At 32.4% G+C, this 16,772-nt stretch overlaps 1 protein-coding gene and 1 long non-coding RNA gene across 2 annotated transcripts; both read right to left on the bottom strand.

Annotated features, from left to right (window-relative positions):
• Positions 1–1,682: 1,682 nt before the first annotated feature.
• Positions 1,683–3,667, bottom strand: LOC126705897 (heavy metal-associated isoprenylated plant protein 26-like). Its single transcript, XM_050405118.1, has 2 exons — positions 3,426–3,667; positions 1,683–2,357 (listed from the first exon to the last, which is right to left on the bottom strand). The coding sequence occupies exons 1-2, from the start codon at positions 3,504–3,506 to the stop codon at positions 1,977–1,979; spliced, it is 462 nt and encodes a 153-aa protein (XP_050261075.1). The 5' UTR covers positions 3,507–3,667; the 3' UTR covers positions 1,683–1,976.
• A 5,938-nt stretch (positions 3,668–9,605) lies between these two features.
• LOC126706167 (uncharacterized) lies at positions 9,606–10,719 on the bottom strand. The gene is made up of 3 exons (XR_007648534.1): positions 10,353–10,719; positions 10,076–10,260; positions 9,606–9,933 (listed from the first exon to the last, which is right to left on the bottom strand). It is a non-coding gene; the product is annotated as an uncharacterized LOC126706167 (long non-coding RNA).
• Between the last annotated feature and the right edge of the window lie 6,053 nt (positions 10,720–16,772).

Consider the following 16,772-nt stretch of genomic DNA (forward strand, 5'->3'; position numbering starts at 1 on the left):
GAAAACTGAAAACGCCATAGTAAAATAATTTTTAAATATGTGAATAGTACCATGAGGCCCTGTTTTAATAAAAATTTTACTGAATTCCGTACTTGTGAATCCTATGAACAGTACACAGAACCCACTATTTAAAACGCAAACACACTAAATTTCGTTTTCAGCGTAATCCAAACTAGCACTAAATCACACAAATATCTTCATGACAGCGGTTGTTTTGGTTTGAGCATGATTGGACCATAGAATTTTCCCACCACGCGTTTCCGATTTGTCAAGCGTCATTCATGCTTGTTGATACAAGATTAGCATCCTGTCATCCATCCTCAATATGAATATATATAAACTTGTGGACCATACTTGAGCTTTGATTATTCAAGCTTCAATTATGTTACCCAGGTAGCAATCCCCCCACCTTTCATCTATGTATGCTTAGAGTAATATGGACCACTAGAGCAATAATGATCTCCACCACCATATATCACCAAACCCATCCAGTACCACAATGAGAGAGACATATCACACACAATTGCACATTCATAGTTGGGCCAACTTAGTGAATGAAGACAAATATATGGATAGAAATGGAACACAGCTACTTTTGAGAATTTTATGGAATGAGGCATAGAATTTACATATATAGCAAAAATACATATTTCACACTAATGAAAATAGAAAGTTCGAGTTTATGTTAGTCATAGATAGATAGTGAAATTAAATTCTTTGAGATCTAAGTTTATCTTGTGAAAGCACATGCCTATGTATAGGGGTACTACAAATAATTCAAAAAAAGCAAACCCTATTTTGATCAAGATCTAGTAACATAACTTTTTTCTTTTTAAAATTATTAATATAATGATCTATAAAATGATTTTTTTTTTTTTTTTGGGGGTAATAAGTGTGGTACATATTGACTTTTAACTACAAAATTTTATTTGCATCTCAAATATATTCACAACTTTTGTTTTTGTTTTTTTTTTTTTTTGATAATCAACAAATTATATTAACAAAGAAACCAAAAACTACAGAAAAGAAGCCAAAATCTTATGTACTAGCTCTTGAGCAATACATAAGATTAGTTGTGATGTATTAGCTCTTGAGCAAGCTAACACAACTTTTTCTTTTTGAAATTGTTTATGATCCATAAATTATAATGATTTCCTTTTGGTAATAAGTGTCAGAATTGAATATTGATGTTCAACAAACTAACTTATAATTCCTTTTGGTAATAATTGTGGTTCATGATGTTAGAATTGAATATTGATCTTTCAACAAACTAGTCAAATTGATCTATAAGACTTCACTATAAAAAAATTTGGAATTATACCAACACGATTCATAAAAATATATAAAAAAATTGGAATTATACCAACACAATTCATAAAAATATACAACAAAAAAAAGAACATAATGAAACATTTGAATCTAAGATCTAAACAATTCATTCGATAATTTTTACCTGGACTACTCCCCCAATTCAAAGAAATAATAAGTGTGATTCATAATGACAATTTTATATATAACTACCACTATAAACGAATATCACAGCTAATTTGATCAAGATCTAATAACTCAACTTTTTATTTTTGTAATTGTTTATGATCTATGAGCTAATTTTTAGCTGGACTACTCTCCAAATTCAAAGCAACAAAGTTTTAATATCAAAATTTCAGAATTGAATATTGATCTTCAACAAACTAGTCAAATTGATCTAGTCATAGAATTTTCCCTTAAAAAAAAATATTGAAATTATACCAATACAATTCATAAAAATATACAACAAAAAAGAACATAATGAAACATTTTTGAACCTAAGACCTAAAAAGACCAAAAATTCAAAATAAAAATTGCAACTTCACACAAATCCCAATACAAATTTATGAACCTGGGGGTCCTAAAACATTAAAAGTCCATCTTCTTCTTCTTCATCATCATTAATAATAATAAAGGTCACAATTTCTATCTTTCTTTTCATTCAAATTTCACATGATGGAACAAGCAGTTGGGTTCTCATCACTAAATGCTGTGGTGTACCGCACCTCAAGCGAGCTGGCACGTGCCAGCTGCGAGACTTGCTGGTCTGGGTTTCGCACGTACCCGGCAGGGGCTTTTCTGTCATAAACCCCAGCGGCGTAAGGGTGGGCAACTTCGTCGTACGGCACGTATGGCCAGAGCTCGGCCTTCTTGCCCGTTCGATGTTGGACACGTGACACTACCTTCGCTGGTTCAACGTATCCGACGACTGTTAGCTTGTGGGCTTTGCGCTGTATGTCCACTTGCTTCACACCCTTCATTCCCTCCACTGCCTTTCTTACCCTCCTCTCGCATCCTTCACAGTCTATTTTTACCTTGATCTCCACCGTCTGATCGTATCACAAAACCAAAATCATCAATCAGTTCATACGTGCCAAAATTTTATTGGGGTTTATTTTAAGTGTACAAAATGCAAAGAAAATTAATGATACTTCAATTACAAATTTATCACTTCAATTTTAAAATCCATTGTAAAAGAATTTGGACAATAGTGAAAATAGGTGTGAGAAAGTGTTGTGAAATTCGTGTTTAAATACTGAAAAAAAAATATTTAAAAATTTGACATATTCATTTGTTTATCAACAATTTATTAAAACCTCAAAAATCCATCTTTCACCAAATCATTTTTTGACCAAATTTCGGCAAATAGGCAATAAGTAATAACAAAAAACTAAATCGAACAGCAAACCCATTATCAACTTAATTTGTAAATCTCTTATAATTTAAAGTTTAGCATTTCTTTAAAATGTTGTGTTTTTAAGCGGCTGTTATGGATAAATAAAAAAATAATTTAAGTTTTGAATTCAAATAATTAAAATAAAGGTGAAAAGAAAAGGTCATCAATTAGGTGGGCCTAACACTCAAAAGAGCATCATTGTAGTTTTGGACTATTATGGGTATATTCCAGAAAGACACGTTACACAGCCTGGTTTTCAGGTGAGAGCTGAGCAAATTAAAGACTTTTTTGATGGACCAAACTGAAACTACACCTTCTGTTTCACCATCTCAGCTCAGGCTTGAGAGATAAAGCCATAAAAAATACCTATATTCGAAACTTTTTCAAGAACAAAACAGTAGGATAAAGATTCAAATCAAAGAAGTAAAAAACCAAGGTGCTATCAGCTATGTACTATATCTAGTCTAAACTACTAAATTTAGAAACTTTGTCAGTCTCTTTTGAACAAAATGGACACTGTACTAGATCGAACAGTAAAAAAGGACAGTCCACAACATATAGCATCCAATATTAATCAAAATCTCGTCTCTTTTTAAGTTGGAAAAAAGCTAAGAAAAGACTCAGCCAAGCTTGATGATCATCTCAAACACTAGGATTGAAGTTCATATATGTACAAATAAATCAAAAGAAATGGTTGAGAGATTTAAGAGTATAGTTATACCTGTAATTGCTTGCGTTTGTGGAGCTTGGAGCTGCTAGTAGAGCAATCAAAGAGATGAGAAAAATGATCAAGAGCACCCATTATCACACTTCGATATTGGACCTAAAAGAGTGTCTTTAAGAAATGGGAATTATAGGAATTGTGAGCAAAGAAAATATCTTGAAAGCTTTTGTTATTGTTGTTGCTGTTGTTGTTGTTGTTGTTTAAGAATGATTATGATAAGTATGGGACACAAGAGTCAGTGAGGGGGGTCCTCTACTTTTATAAGCTAGCTCTAGTGTGTGAATGGTACGTAGTCCCACATCGAAAATCTGAGGGGTTGTTTGGTTATGGGCGATGAAAACCGAGAGTGATGGGATTGAAAATAACCAATCCAAACAGTCCTGAGTCGTCGGTCACTCTGTTTGGGTACTGGGTTTGCGCCACGTGTCCCTGTTAGGCTGGCTTGAGATTCGATAATTGACGCGTCTATTCATGCAGGTGAGTATTCTCATTTCACACGCAGACCGACCAATTGGGAAAGTGGACCCCACTGTGTTTGGCTTTGGCTTTGATTTTGGGACCGGGAGCTTTAGAAATGGGACCCAGTGATTGGTTTTGGGTTAGCTCATTGGTGGGTCCACAGTGAATATGGGCTGTGTGTGGAGAAGCAAGTGTGGAGGAACTATCCTTGGCTTTGGATTTGCGGTGTTTGAATTGAAAACTCTTTTTTTATTTTTTGGGATTTTGTGAAACATTGAAAGCTGAAGTAGCATAGTTTCGCTTTTCTTTTTTTCTTTTTGATAATCGCATAGTTTCGCATATTAGAGTACAAGTAATGTAGAAGTCCAATGCATATGTTTACAAACAGTAATAATTTTGACCCAAAGTTACCAAAGATATGTCTCACATTGGCCTGGCCTATGGCTTAGGCTTTGGTATGGGTGCTTGTATTTTCCCAACCCATGATTCGAATCTAGAGAAAATAAAACCCCTACCCATTGAGAAATTAAATACTTTTGGATAGATACTCGACCTAAGTTATGATGTACATTCTATATGATTTTTCATTTTAAAAACTCAATATATATATATATATATATATTTTTATAATCTTGTTTGTGCATATATATGATATTCAATTATAAATTTCTTATTCGATAAGAAACAATTTTACAATTTTGGCTAATTATAACTTACTATTATTGTTTTAAGAATTATAAAGATTCATGAGCAGGAAAAAAGGTGGGGGTATTAAGAAGCTAAGATTAATAAGAATTTTCCAGAGTTTTAGATTTTTTTTACTTTTTTCAAGGATTAGTATGTTAAAATACATATTTTTTTTGGTCATGATAGCAAGTGTTTTTAAAACAATGGTTAATAAATAATAATAGGAAAGTTTTGATATTATGTTTATGAAAAATATAAAAATTTATCAATAAAATTAATTATTTTATCATTTTTTCATAAAATATTTATAAAAATAATTTTTAAATCAATGCCATTAAGAAATTCGTTAGCATTTTTTTTTTTTCTTTTTTGGCTGGATAGTGAATAGTTAAGAGGACAGCTTACCCGCAAATTGAAACAAATGGTGTTGCTTCTTGCTTGAAATGCAATTTATCTAAAAAATGTCACGAGTGATAGATGGCTCAGCTAAATAGTTCACCGGGTTATATAGGATTTTGTAGACCAGCACTACCAGCTGTTTCCTTATTATCTTTTCCATGCGAGACATATCTTAAGAATGAAAATTAAGAAGCAATTATTATCTGTGTTGAAATAGAGTCAATCATTTAGATTAACTGTCATTTCATGTTTGTTAAATCAGTCTTGCACTGAAATGATACAATAACCAATAAATTTATGTGTTGGATAAAGGCTCTACTTTTCTTTTCTTTTTTGATGATAAAAAAAAGGCTCATTTAAGCTATTGACAACCAAAATGACAACCACATTTAAGCTGCTTCTTCTTCTTATTTTTCTTTTCTTTTTTTTAATAGAAAAAAAAAGGGCACATTTAAGCTAATTATATATCTTTATCTCAAAAAAGAAAAGGCTAATTGTTTATCTAATTTGATAATGGATTTGTGCCGCTTAAGGTTAATATCACGTTCCTTGTTCGGTTTGATATTAGTTTTCGTACTAAAAGAGGATAATGAGTAAAATATATATACAAATTTTACATAAATATTAATTTTTTTCAATGATAACATTTTGCTTCACAATTTGGCCCTTTGGGAGACCTTTTGTAATTGGGTGAGCTCGTCTTCTTCTTCTTTATTTCTTCTTGGGTTCTTATTTCAGAAGTTGGAGATGGGCTGTAACCCTCTTTTTTTTCTTCTTAATATATTCTTGTTCATAAAATAAAATAAAATAAAATAAAAACTGAAGCTTGCAAAAACAAAGAATTACTTCTAGTTTTCAAAGTTTTCAATTGCAATTAAATATGAGTCATGTTAACATATACTCTTAAGATAATTGTTAATAAATCATAAGAGAAAAATTTTAATACAACTTTCATGAAGAATATAAAAATTTGTCAATAACATTTATTATTTTATCATTCTCCTAATAAAATGTTTCTAAAAATAATTCGTAAACCAATACCCTAGAAGTATTGGTTAACATTTCCCGTTAAATATAGATGATTTTGTCTTTCTTTTGTCAAGATGTATAGGTTTTTGTTTGATATTGGTTTACCATAAACACATCAATTTAGGGACAGAATTTTCTTTATTATACAAAGCCAAATCTCAACTATGATCTCTAGTATATCAGTACTTAGGGTCCGTTTGGATATAATTGAAAACTGAAAAACACTGTAGCAAAATAATTTTTAAATATGTGAATAGTATTGTGGGACTCATTTTTAATGAAAAAGTTGTTGAAAAGTGAAATTTGTGGATCCATAAACAATGCACTTCATGGGAAAAGTCAAACATTTCAACCAAAAAAAAAAGAAACAGCTAAAACGCAAAACGTGCGTTTGGAAAGCGCAAACGCGCTTCCCAAACGCTTTGCGCTTTCCAAACGCACACTTAGTTACTTCAATACTATAAGTTTACATTAGTATTTTAGTGTCATCATTCATGTTGAGCACATGCCCAACATAGTATATTATTATTATAATTATATATATTTAACATAATGATAAATTAATATGCTAGTAGACCCGTCATAGATCCCATAATTTTTTTCCAAAATAAAATTAATTATTCTATTTAACAAAAAATAGATTCTAAAGGGCCAAATCTCACTGCTTTCTTGTTGTCGTTTTTGCTTATTCAATCTCTATTACACAGTTGATGTTGCCGCTTGCCACATGGCACATGTAGGTGCATAACGCTCCGAGATATAAAATTGGTCGGTGTTCACAATTTTAAAACAACATTATCCTGAGTGCTATAAATAGATGTGGTTACTTGTTACTGGTTGTATATGCCAGATCTCACATTTATTTTGTGTTATTATTATTATTATTATTTAAAGAATCAATAGGAACTTCAATAGTTGAAAGTTGAAACTGTTCAATAGTATCTACCTTGTTCATCTCAACTTAGGGGTAGAAAGGATAAAACATAAAATAATAATAATAATGATTTCAACTTGCAAGGCTTAGTAAATAAGGAATAGATTTTTAAGAGTTATGCTAACGGTGCTCTTAGGGTAATAGTTAACCATTCATTTTAAAAAAGTTTTTACATCTCTTTTATGGGAAATAGAAAAAGTTATCAAAATATTAGTTACTTTTTTTTTTTTTTCCTTTTACCATAAAAACTTTTTTTAAATGAATTATTAATCATTACCCAAAGGACATCTGTTAGCATTTCTCATTTTATAATTATATTTTTCCATGGGTTTAAAAGTTAACATGTAGCTCAACTGGTATTTTTTGGTGTTTTTAACTTTCTAACAAAGGTATGTTTCAGTTAGCTCAACTAGTAAAGTTTTTGATGTTTGAATAAAAGACCTGGGGTTCAATCCCCGTCTACACCAAAAATCGATTAGTGTACTAGTCTGATGATAAAGAGCTATTATCAAGAGCAGATGCTATAGGTTGAAACTCTCTAAAAAAAAAATTCTCAAAAAAAAAAAAAAAAAATCTAACAAAGATGTCCATGATTTTTTTTTCTATGTTGGATCCAAATCTTTAACTCATTCCCTCCCCCCCTACTATAATATATGTTCCGACTCTATATCTCTTATTCAAAAAAAATGTGATTTTACTTGTTGAATTAATTGAAACTCACAAAAATTTTCACCTTCATTATTTATTTGTTTTTTTTTTTTTTACTATAAGTTCCAATTTTATCTGATGCACTCAAAGGGGTTCTTTTCATAGCTTAATGTTAAAAATAATGTTCATATTCAGATGTGTAAGTAACATTGATCTCTAATTTAGAGGTCTTATGGAGAAAGCGAGTGAAGCAGAGTAGATTGGGAAATTATAAGTTGAGCCCTTGGGGGTAAGAAGGACAAGGTCTCCCCCTCGATATAATAGAAGTACATTGAAAATTTTCAACATACAGTTTATTATTTCTTTAGAAACACTATAAAATTATTGTAAACTCTTTATTATCTAATAGTGAAAATTATATGGTCACATAGACAAACTACATATGTTATGCATGTGGCTTGACTTTGGCAATACAAAGTCCGTGGCTTTGCTATAGTGGCTCATAGGAAATCAATTCCTAATTGGTTTTGGATTCGTGTAAGACAAGACTATTGTTGTCTACTCCAAATAAAGTAGGAAGCACAAACCAACCTAGCCTAATATAAACATATGGCTATGGCTAATATTATTTATAATTTCATATAGTTGAATTGTATTGTCCTACTATTGTAATCTCTTTATTTTATAGTGGAACTTTCTTTATTATTGAAACTGTTTGTAGGCATATTGCCGAATCTTGTAAATTTTTTGTTTCTATTTTTCTTCTCTCTTCTTTAATCTTATGTAAGTGGATTTATTTTCACAACAACATAAATCTCTATCTCTATGTTTCTCTCTATTTTTCACTAATATTGCTAAGATAGGAAATTGACAACACTTTACCAAGTTGACTTCCTAGGAGTTCGAGCTAGGAATAACCCGAGCCCAGTGCCTCTGAACTTTGGAGTACCATATTCAAGCACTAAATCTGAAGAGATTGTTGCTCTACATTATAGAAAATCAGCACCATAATGAAGTTGGATATCACCATTTTAGACCAATTAAAAAATCACTAAGAAAAGTGACTAAAAATAAGGAAACACCCGACAATCCTATATACACAAGGAAATTACCTAATCAGAGACAAGTGTGAGATCACAATTATATTTAGTGAATAAGTTATTTCAATTGGACTTAAGAATTGGTCTATTAAACTCTAAAAATAAGTATTAAAGACAAGTGTGAGATCACAATTAGAGTTGTTAGGTTAGTGTCACACCGATATCACTCCAATTTTTCTCTACTTTTGGTAAACAGTCATTCTATCAGTCAACATTTATAAACCAACTACATGAAAAACTAATATGGGGAAACATAACAAGCTATGTTTGATAATATGAGAGACACATAATCATCATTTTGCCATTAATAATATACAAAGTCCTCTTGATCTCTGTTGGCTAAACAGGTGTCCTATAACTTTAAGCAAGTCTGGAACCTCATTCAGCAAAAAATAAAATAAAAAAAAGTCCGGTAGGACATATATTAACCATCCATTTTACTAAAGTTTTTATGAAAAATTGAAAAAGCTACCAAAACAGTGAATTATTTTTTTCGTATTTCTATAAAAAGTTTTCTATATTTTTTTTAAGAAGAAATTTAAAAAAAAAAATGAATTACTAATATATAACCTAGGTACGTTACTAAATCCCAATAAAAAAAAAGCAGGCTGGAACCTCAACTCTGAATAATGGCTGCCCAGTCCACCAAACAGAGAGACATGCAACCTCACAAGGCATGGGCCCTTGTACCCCCCAAGGAAATGCCACACTTTCATGGTCACTCATATAAAGGCTGCCCAGAGCGCTCAGTCCTCCAAAAAGAGAGACATTCAATTTCAATCCCCACAAGGCATGGGGCCTTGTACCATAGTCTTCTTGAGGAGACTTTACTGTCTAGGGTCAGATATTACTCATGGCACTAATAACTCATAGTAATAAGCATGTCTTAATAAATAAATAAAATAAAATAAAATAAAAACCTTATAATAAGCATTTCTAAGGGGATCTTTATTCAATGAAAATTCTTAAAAGTGCAGTATGAATAAAAATTCTTAAAATTGCAGTATCTTTCAGTTGAAATTGTGCGTTCTTCCAAAAAAAAAAAAAAAAAAAAAATGAAAAAGTGTGAAGAAAACACTCATAGGAGCATTTCATTCTTTCATAGGTGCCGCTTGGTCCAACATATCTCACAACTCACAAGTACCAAGTTGGTGGCTGGATTGGATGTGAGCCTCAAGGCATTGATCATTAGCAATATTATTCATGCAACCTGGTCCGCAGCAAAGTGCCTCCACCGAATCTAGTTTAACTACATTTGTCAGAGTTAGCAATAAATAAAATTTCAACAATTTAGAAAGACAGTTTTTTTTTTTTTTTCCTCCCAAGAACAATGTTACCAGATCATCTACAATATCAACTAAAGAAGGATATCTAGAAGCAAAGCAACTCACTATGTGATTTGTCATGCTTTTGCAGTTTTGATGAAAATCTGAAAGCCATTCCACACCCTATTCGTGTCATGCATGTTACCTTGGCCACAGTTTTCTTTGTGCTAAAGAAGATGCAGATGCTGAGTCAAGTGGTCCTTTCTTCAATAGCTGGAATGGCAATCATCAACTGGACAAGTGTGTGGCCTCTACAAGCAACAAAATTATAAGTTTTAAAAGCAACACAGACAAAGGTAATTACAACTATATCTACATATGCACGAACAGGAAGCCTCCAAACCTCAAATTCTTCGGACATCCACTGCTTCACACTTTCAAAATCCATAAGATTTTTGTCTTTCTCAAGCAATAACTCATGCAAAACAATTCATCTTCAATTGACATAGACACAGTTGACACTTGACAATTAGGAAATAAAGCAGCAGCATTCGGGCAATGTCCTCAAGAAAGCACCCTCCTGGACCACTCATAAAGCTGACTTTTGCTGCTAGGAGATAGCTAGCCATAACCAGTTATGTTTATGTATTTTCTACAAAAAATTAATTTAGTTGGCTAAAAAGTGCAAATCAGTTTCTAGAACAAATTTCACCACATGTTAGATTGTAACATAGAAAAAAGCTGCAATTAGCTACCAGTATTTATATATATATATATATATATAAAATCAGTTTGGTTTACCACTACTATGTTGTAGTTGGTCTTAATGGAACATATTAACCACAAATTTTAGTTTATGAAGTTTAAATTTACCCTTTATTAACTATGCAGCGGATTTATCAATTAAGTTCCAATTAATCAATTACGTGATCACATTTTTGACAATTCAAATACCACAATCTATAGCAAGTCACCAAAACATAAAAAAAATAAATAAACATAAAGCAATCAACATAAAGATATGGCAACGAAGTGGAAAATTGATAGAAAACAATTCCAAAGGGAAAACTATTACGGGTATCCAATAGACAAATAAAAGTTTTACAATCTAATTCATAACCATGAACCTGGACTTTACTCAATTGATAAATTTACTTAGCTTTAGATCTTCTGAAATCTTCTTTAAGAATCTCTTCTCTCATGAACCTTGTACGTGATCATAATAAGTCTCTCTAATCGACTCCAAGGACCACATTAAAGATTTGATCTCCTCAACAACAATATTGGGATTAAGATTATGTTGTTCCTAGCTCATGATCGTTCGAATGGACATAACCTAATAAGAATGTGCTCTTCTAAATTTGTAGGCACATCAAGATGAAGACTAAGATGTACTCTATGAATAGCTTAGGGTTTTTGCCTAAGAAAAAGAGTGAGATAGAAATTTTAAGCAAAGCTTAAGGCAAACAAAAATATTTTTAAGAACCAAACACAAAATTGTGTGACTAAAAAGACCAACAATAAAGATTTCTCATAAACCCCCACAATCAATTCAATTGACTGGGATCATGCGCATAGGAGAACAAACTATGTTATTGAGCTACAAGGCTCTGAGGAACAAATAACTGTATTGCATTATTATATTAACTTTTTGACTCAAATCAAGCCTACAATCAATGTTTAGGCTCAAACTTGTCAAAAAGTAAAAAAAAAAATCGGGCTTGGCTTGGCACGGTTTATTTCATTAGTCAAGCTAAACCTGAGCTTAATATTAAGATCTTGAACTCGAAATTCAATACAAGTAAATTATTAAGCCCATATCAAGCTTATTATTGAGCTCATTTGGTTTGAACGAGTGGTTTCAACTTCTAATTAATTAAAGGTTTAGTAAGATATGAATTTATTTGTCAAGTCCATTTCAAGTTTATTACCAAGCCCATAAACAAGCATAAGCTAAGCTTGTTTTGGTTGAATCCTTTTATTTACAAGTCTGTTTATAGACAATTTATTTTGCCTAAACTTGGTTCATTTATTAAACAAACTTAAAACTAAGGCTTAACTAGAATTATTTATAAACAAATAAACAAAAATGAATGAGTTTTTTTTTATCGAGTCCAATCTAACCATTTATGAATGGCTTGGTTCATTTATAACTGTACTTATGAGTAGTGTTAAAATTGTAGATAGCAATGAGAAGAATCTGGTCCAAAGTGCCTTGTCTTGATGAGGTTCCACGTCATAAAAAAAAAGGGTCAAAACAATAGATGATTATAGTGAGCAGTTTTTCCCTTGGAAAAGCATTTGGAAGCAGAAGATTTCCTCTAGAGTGGCTTTCTTTGTAAGGACCACAACCTTGGGGAAATGTCTGACAATTGACAACTTAAGGAATAGAAAGGTTTGCATTTTGGATTGGTGTTATATGTGCAAGTGTAATAGTGAAACTATTGACCATCTTTTCCTTCATTGCCCGGTTGCTTTGGAATTGTGGGATATGGTTTTTGGGTTTTTTGGAGTTTGCTGGGTTATGCCATTCTCTATTGTTGGGCTTTTGGCTTGCTGGCAAGGTCGTTTGGTCGCTATCATAATGGAGATATATGGATGGTTGTTCCTCATTGTTTGATGTGGTGTATTTGGAAGGAGAGAAATAGTAGGTGTTTTGAAGACAAGGAGCGTTCCATGCCTGATCTCAAGCTTCTTTTTTTTAGAACCTTACTTGATTGGTTCTCTATGTGGAGAAACCATCCTTTTTCTTCTATTTTGGATTTTCTTGATTTTTGTAATGTTCGTTTTTGATTTGTTCACCCCTGTATACTCCCTGTGTACTTGGGTGTCTCTCTGTCTTTTTGATATCAATGAATCTTTATTACTTATCAAAAAAAAAAAAGCTTCCAAAAATTTTAAAATGCAAAACATTAGTCAAGGTGATGACACCTAGATTTTGGGACCTTCATATATATCATTATAAATCAACTTGCAATAGGAAGTTTGGAGCATCTCCCAGTATAACTTATTGAATTATTTGATCCTAAATAAGGTCAATTACGAGTTGAGGCTTATCCTTTTTCTTATTATTATTATCACTAAGTTGTACGTGCACCACCCATGACTTCACCCTACACATTGTTTTTACAAAGGGACAAGATGCTACTTGAACTATAGCTCATTGGTGAAGGGGTAGGTAAACATCCAAACTTCTAAAAAGTTATATTTATTGGAAACTTCCTACAATCCACAAGATTGATGCTTTGATTCACCAATCCTAGGGTCATCTATGCCCTTTTGCAAATAGCAAAGTGATTTTGAAGCTTGGATGCATACATGTTTTTCCCAATATTAGCAATTCTCTCTTGATGTAAAAACAATGTTTAAGGCCTATGAGATGATTTTGGAATAGGTACACTTGCAAGGAGATGATGTATGTGTGTTTTCTATTCCTAAAAGCATATTGAAAATGAGCAATAACTAGGTGCCACATTGATAATATCTAGTAGCTTTAGTTCGAGAATCAAAATTTTCAAGTTCAACACACACCCCACCCCCCCCCCCCCCCCCCCCCCCCCAAAACCACCCAAAAGAAAAGAAAGAAGAAAAAAAGTTTACACGACGGAAATGAAAGAAAATAAAGACCTCAATGTGAAAGCTCCAAAGTCCTAGAGCAAATCTTTGGCCAAAAGGCAAAGCAGTAATCCTCATAATAGTTTATGGAGAAAGTCACAGATAAACATCCACTTATGGGAGGGCAAGTCTCAATATGTCTTCTCCCATCACCATACTCATATCATATGTGACAAGAAGCAAAAGGAGTGCACCAACAAAAGCTCTAGGATGCAACACCTAGGGTTGGTCGGAGTAAGCACCAAACTATTTGAAAAATTCCAAGAGAAATTTTATTAATCAATCAAATTGTTAACTTCTCCATAGGAGTATAATATTGTGTTTATATAGACTACTAGGACAAAATCCTAATTCTAATTCTAATTGATTAAGGAAACCTCATTCTAGATGACTTGGGAGTACCCAATTATTGAATTACAAAAATAGTCTTGACTCTAGAAAATTAAATATGATAGTAATAACCTAATTAGCAACTAAGAATTAAAATGAACCCATTTCTTATATGGAGTATTCCCCCCATTCACACTCCTATATAAAGGAACATACTTCCTTTATTTTAAGACGTGAACTTGAGAGTGAGTTGAATTCTTTGTTTATGGAAGCATGACTTCCATTCCCTATTAATACAAATACAGGGGATGTGGTCAATCATTTGACTGTGAATTCCTTCCAATATTAAAGAAACTTATATTACAATAAATGTTTTCTTTTTTCATTTCTCACATCAATGGGAATTGGCTATACCAAAGCTACGGGCAAAAGAAAACAATAACAAAGTTGTGGTTTTAGTCCAAAAAAATTTCATTGGCTTAATTTCAGCAAGATTCAATTCAAAGGCATTTTAATTATCAGAAAATATGTGTGTGTGGCCATCAGCATAACAAGTATTAGAACAATATATTTTTCTACTTAACATCAATAAACATTATAACGTGGACATATACAATAAATCTATTACAAAGCATTCCAAACTGATATACCTTCCTCTGTTACAAGCCTAACAAAAGGGACTTGGATTTGGCCATTCAAACGCAGCCCACTTGTGTCCTTTTCCTTCTTTGCAGCCTGAAAGTTCGAGAATACATCATATAACACACATCATCTAAATTTTTTTTTTTTTTGTTAATCACACATCATCTAAATCCTAATATCACCAAAAAAAATATTAATTAGATGCCCCAAATGACTAACAATTCACACCCACACATAGATACACACTCATTCCGCATCCTTGACCATCCATTACACAACAGCACCACAACCAAAAAAAAAAAAAAAAACCACTTTTTATTTATTTTAAATTTACTCTTACTAGCTGAATTCAATTATGCATATGCAACTGCCCATTAAAACCAACCCCCACTCCTCCTAAAAAAAAAGACATTTACACCAAAAGCCAAGTGATCCACAAACTACACCATAACACAAATAATTGAATCAAACCCAGAAAAATAATACAAAATATCCAGTACCCAGTTACTGATTTTTTTTTTTTCTTAAGTAAAATTCTCAAATAATTATCAAACTACCAAACCCAGATCATTACCTGAACTGGTGCAGCTAAAAACCTGACATTGTTGCAAAAGCTAATGGGTCCACTGTGAAATACCCAATAAGGCTTTTCTACAACACATGGGTTGGTGTGTGAAGCATTTGAATTGCCAAGGTAGTATCTTTGAACAATTTGATTTGGAAGGTGCTTGAGCTTGAACCTAGACATGGCAATACGGGTCAGAATTTTCTGACCCGACCCGAAAAATACCTAACCCGAATCCGATTTTTTGACCCGAAGTAAAAACGAGTTGACCCATGATCCAATCCGATTTTTTACGATCAACCCGACCCGACCCGAATAACCCGTGATCCGACCCATTAAAAAATTCACTAAATCTTTTTTTTTTTTTTTAATTACGTCCTGATACTTTATGTATAAATATCAAAACTAATAAATTAGTAATAAAGCATCAGTACACAATCGTCCATCAATGCTGGACAGTTTACCCAAAAAAAAAAATCAATGCTTGACAGTAAACAACTAAGACTAAGACAAGACTAGTCACTAAGTCAGTGAAGTCACTACTCACTAGACTCACTACAAACACAACACAAGTAACAAGGTTAGTCAATTAGTCAAGGACCAACCGGCCAATGGCTTAGAAGGCTGTCTCACAACCATTAAAAGTTAAAAAATCTCATCCAATTTCAATGTTTTATCATTTATGCTTGCTGCTAGGCTGCTAGCTGTAGTCCACTCCGATTCTCCATTGTCCAAGCCACAAAAATGAATTAATTAATTATACAAACAAAGTTACAAACGGTACAAACCTAGTGCCCTCTTTCACTCTTTGCTAGTTAATCATATAAGTATTGTAACTAAGCAGGCAACTCTAGTGCCTTTGAACTAGCCCTAGTTGAATTCAGCTTTGTATATGAACTCTTAAATTCTTAATGTCATTTGTTTTGTACTGTTTTTGGTATAAAAAAAAAAAAAAAAAAAAAGATGCTTGTTAGAAATTTTGAGTTGGTTACTTGATGACAAAGGTGGTGGAAGGCTTGTAAGTTGTATATGAAAAAATATGTGCTTAGCAGCTTAAGTTCCATGCATTAAATCAAGATGTAGTTGTTTTGCTTTTGTTGGAAGTTGAATATAAATCTAGAACTTTTGCACTCTCAATGTGAGTTGCTTTTCTTGCTTAGTCTTTTAAGTTTAATATTAGTCTTTTTGTAAGTGAAAAAAAAAAAAAAAGTTTGAAAAATACGGGTCAACCCGATTGACCCGTGAACCCGATTGACCCGACTCGACCCGCCCGTTTTGCCACGTCTACTTGAACCAGTTGATTTTACACCAAAATGCCATCTTTTTTGTTTCTTTTAGTTCAAAATTTGCATTTGTATGGTGTGAATTTTCACAGAGAGAGAGAGCGATGAACGAGAACCCAAGGAAAGCAGAACTTTCAGTTTCAGGTTTCAGCTCCGTGACACACAACTTTGATGCGCTTTACACGGTCGAAATTTCAAATGGGCCAAGGCTAGCCCAATGCTTGTACTGTGACAGAGCGCCCCAATTCCAGATTTTTTAAACTTTTTGAGCAAAATAGTATTTAGGTCCTGAACTTTAATGTTTAGGAGTTATAGAATGAAAAATAATTTTTTGGTAAAATTTAAAAAATAAAATAATATTTTATCTTTAAATTTTTTTAAGAGTCAT

This window comes from Quercus robur, chromosome 11 (assembly GCF_932294415.1).
Source record: "Quercus robur chromosome 11, dhQueRobu3.1, whole genome shotgun sequence".
NCBI classification, from domain to species: Eukaryota; Viridiplantae; Streptophyta; class Magnoliopsida; order Fagales; family Fagaceae; genus Quercus; species Quercus robur.

Excerpts from the sequence above, each read along its gene's own strand:
- LOC126705897 (XM_050405118.1), bottom strand. The coding sequence starts at position 3,506 with ATGGGTGCTCTTGATCATTTTTCTCATCTCTTTGATTGCTCTACTAGC. Across the intron at positions 2,358-3,425 it reads ACAAACGCAAGCAATTACAG|ACGGTGGAGATCAAGGTAAA; the intron begins GTATAACTATAC and ends TGATACGATCAG.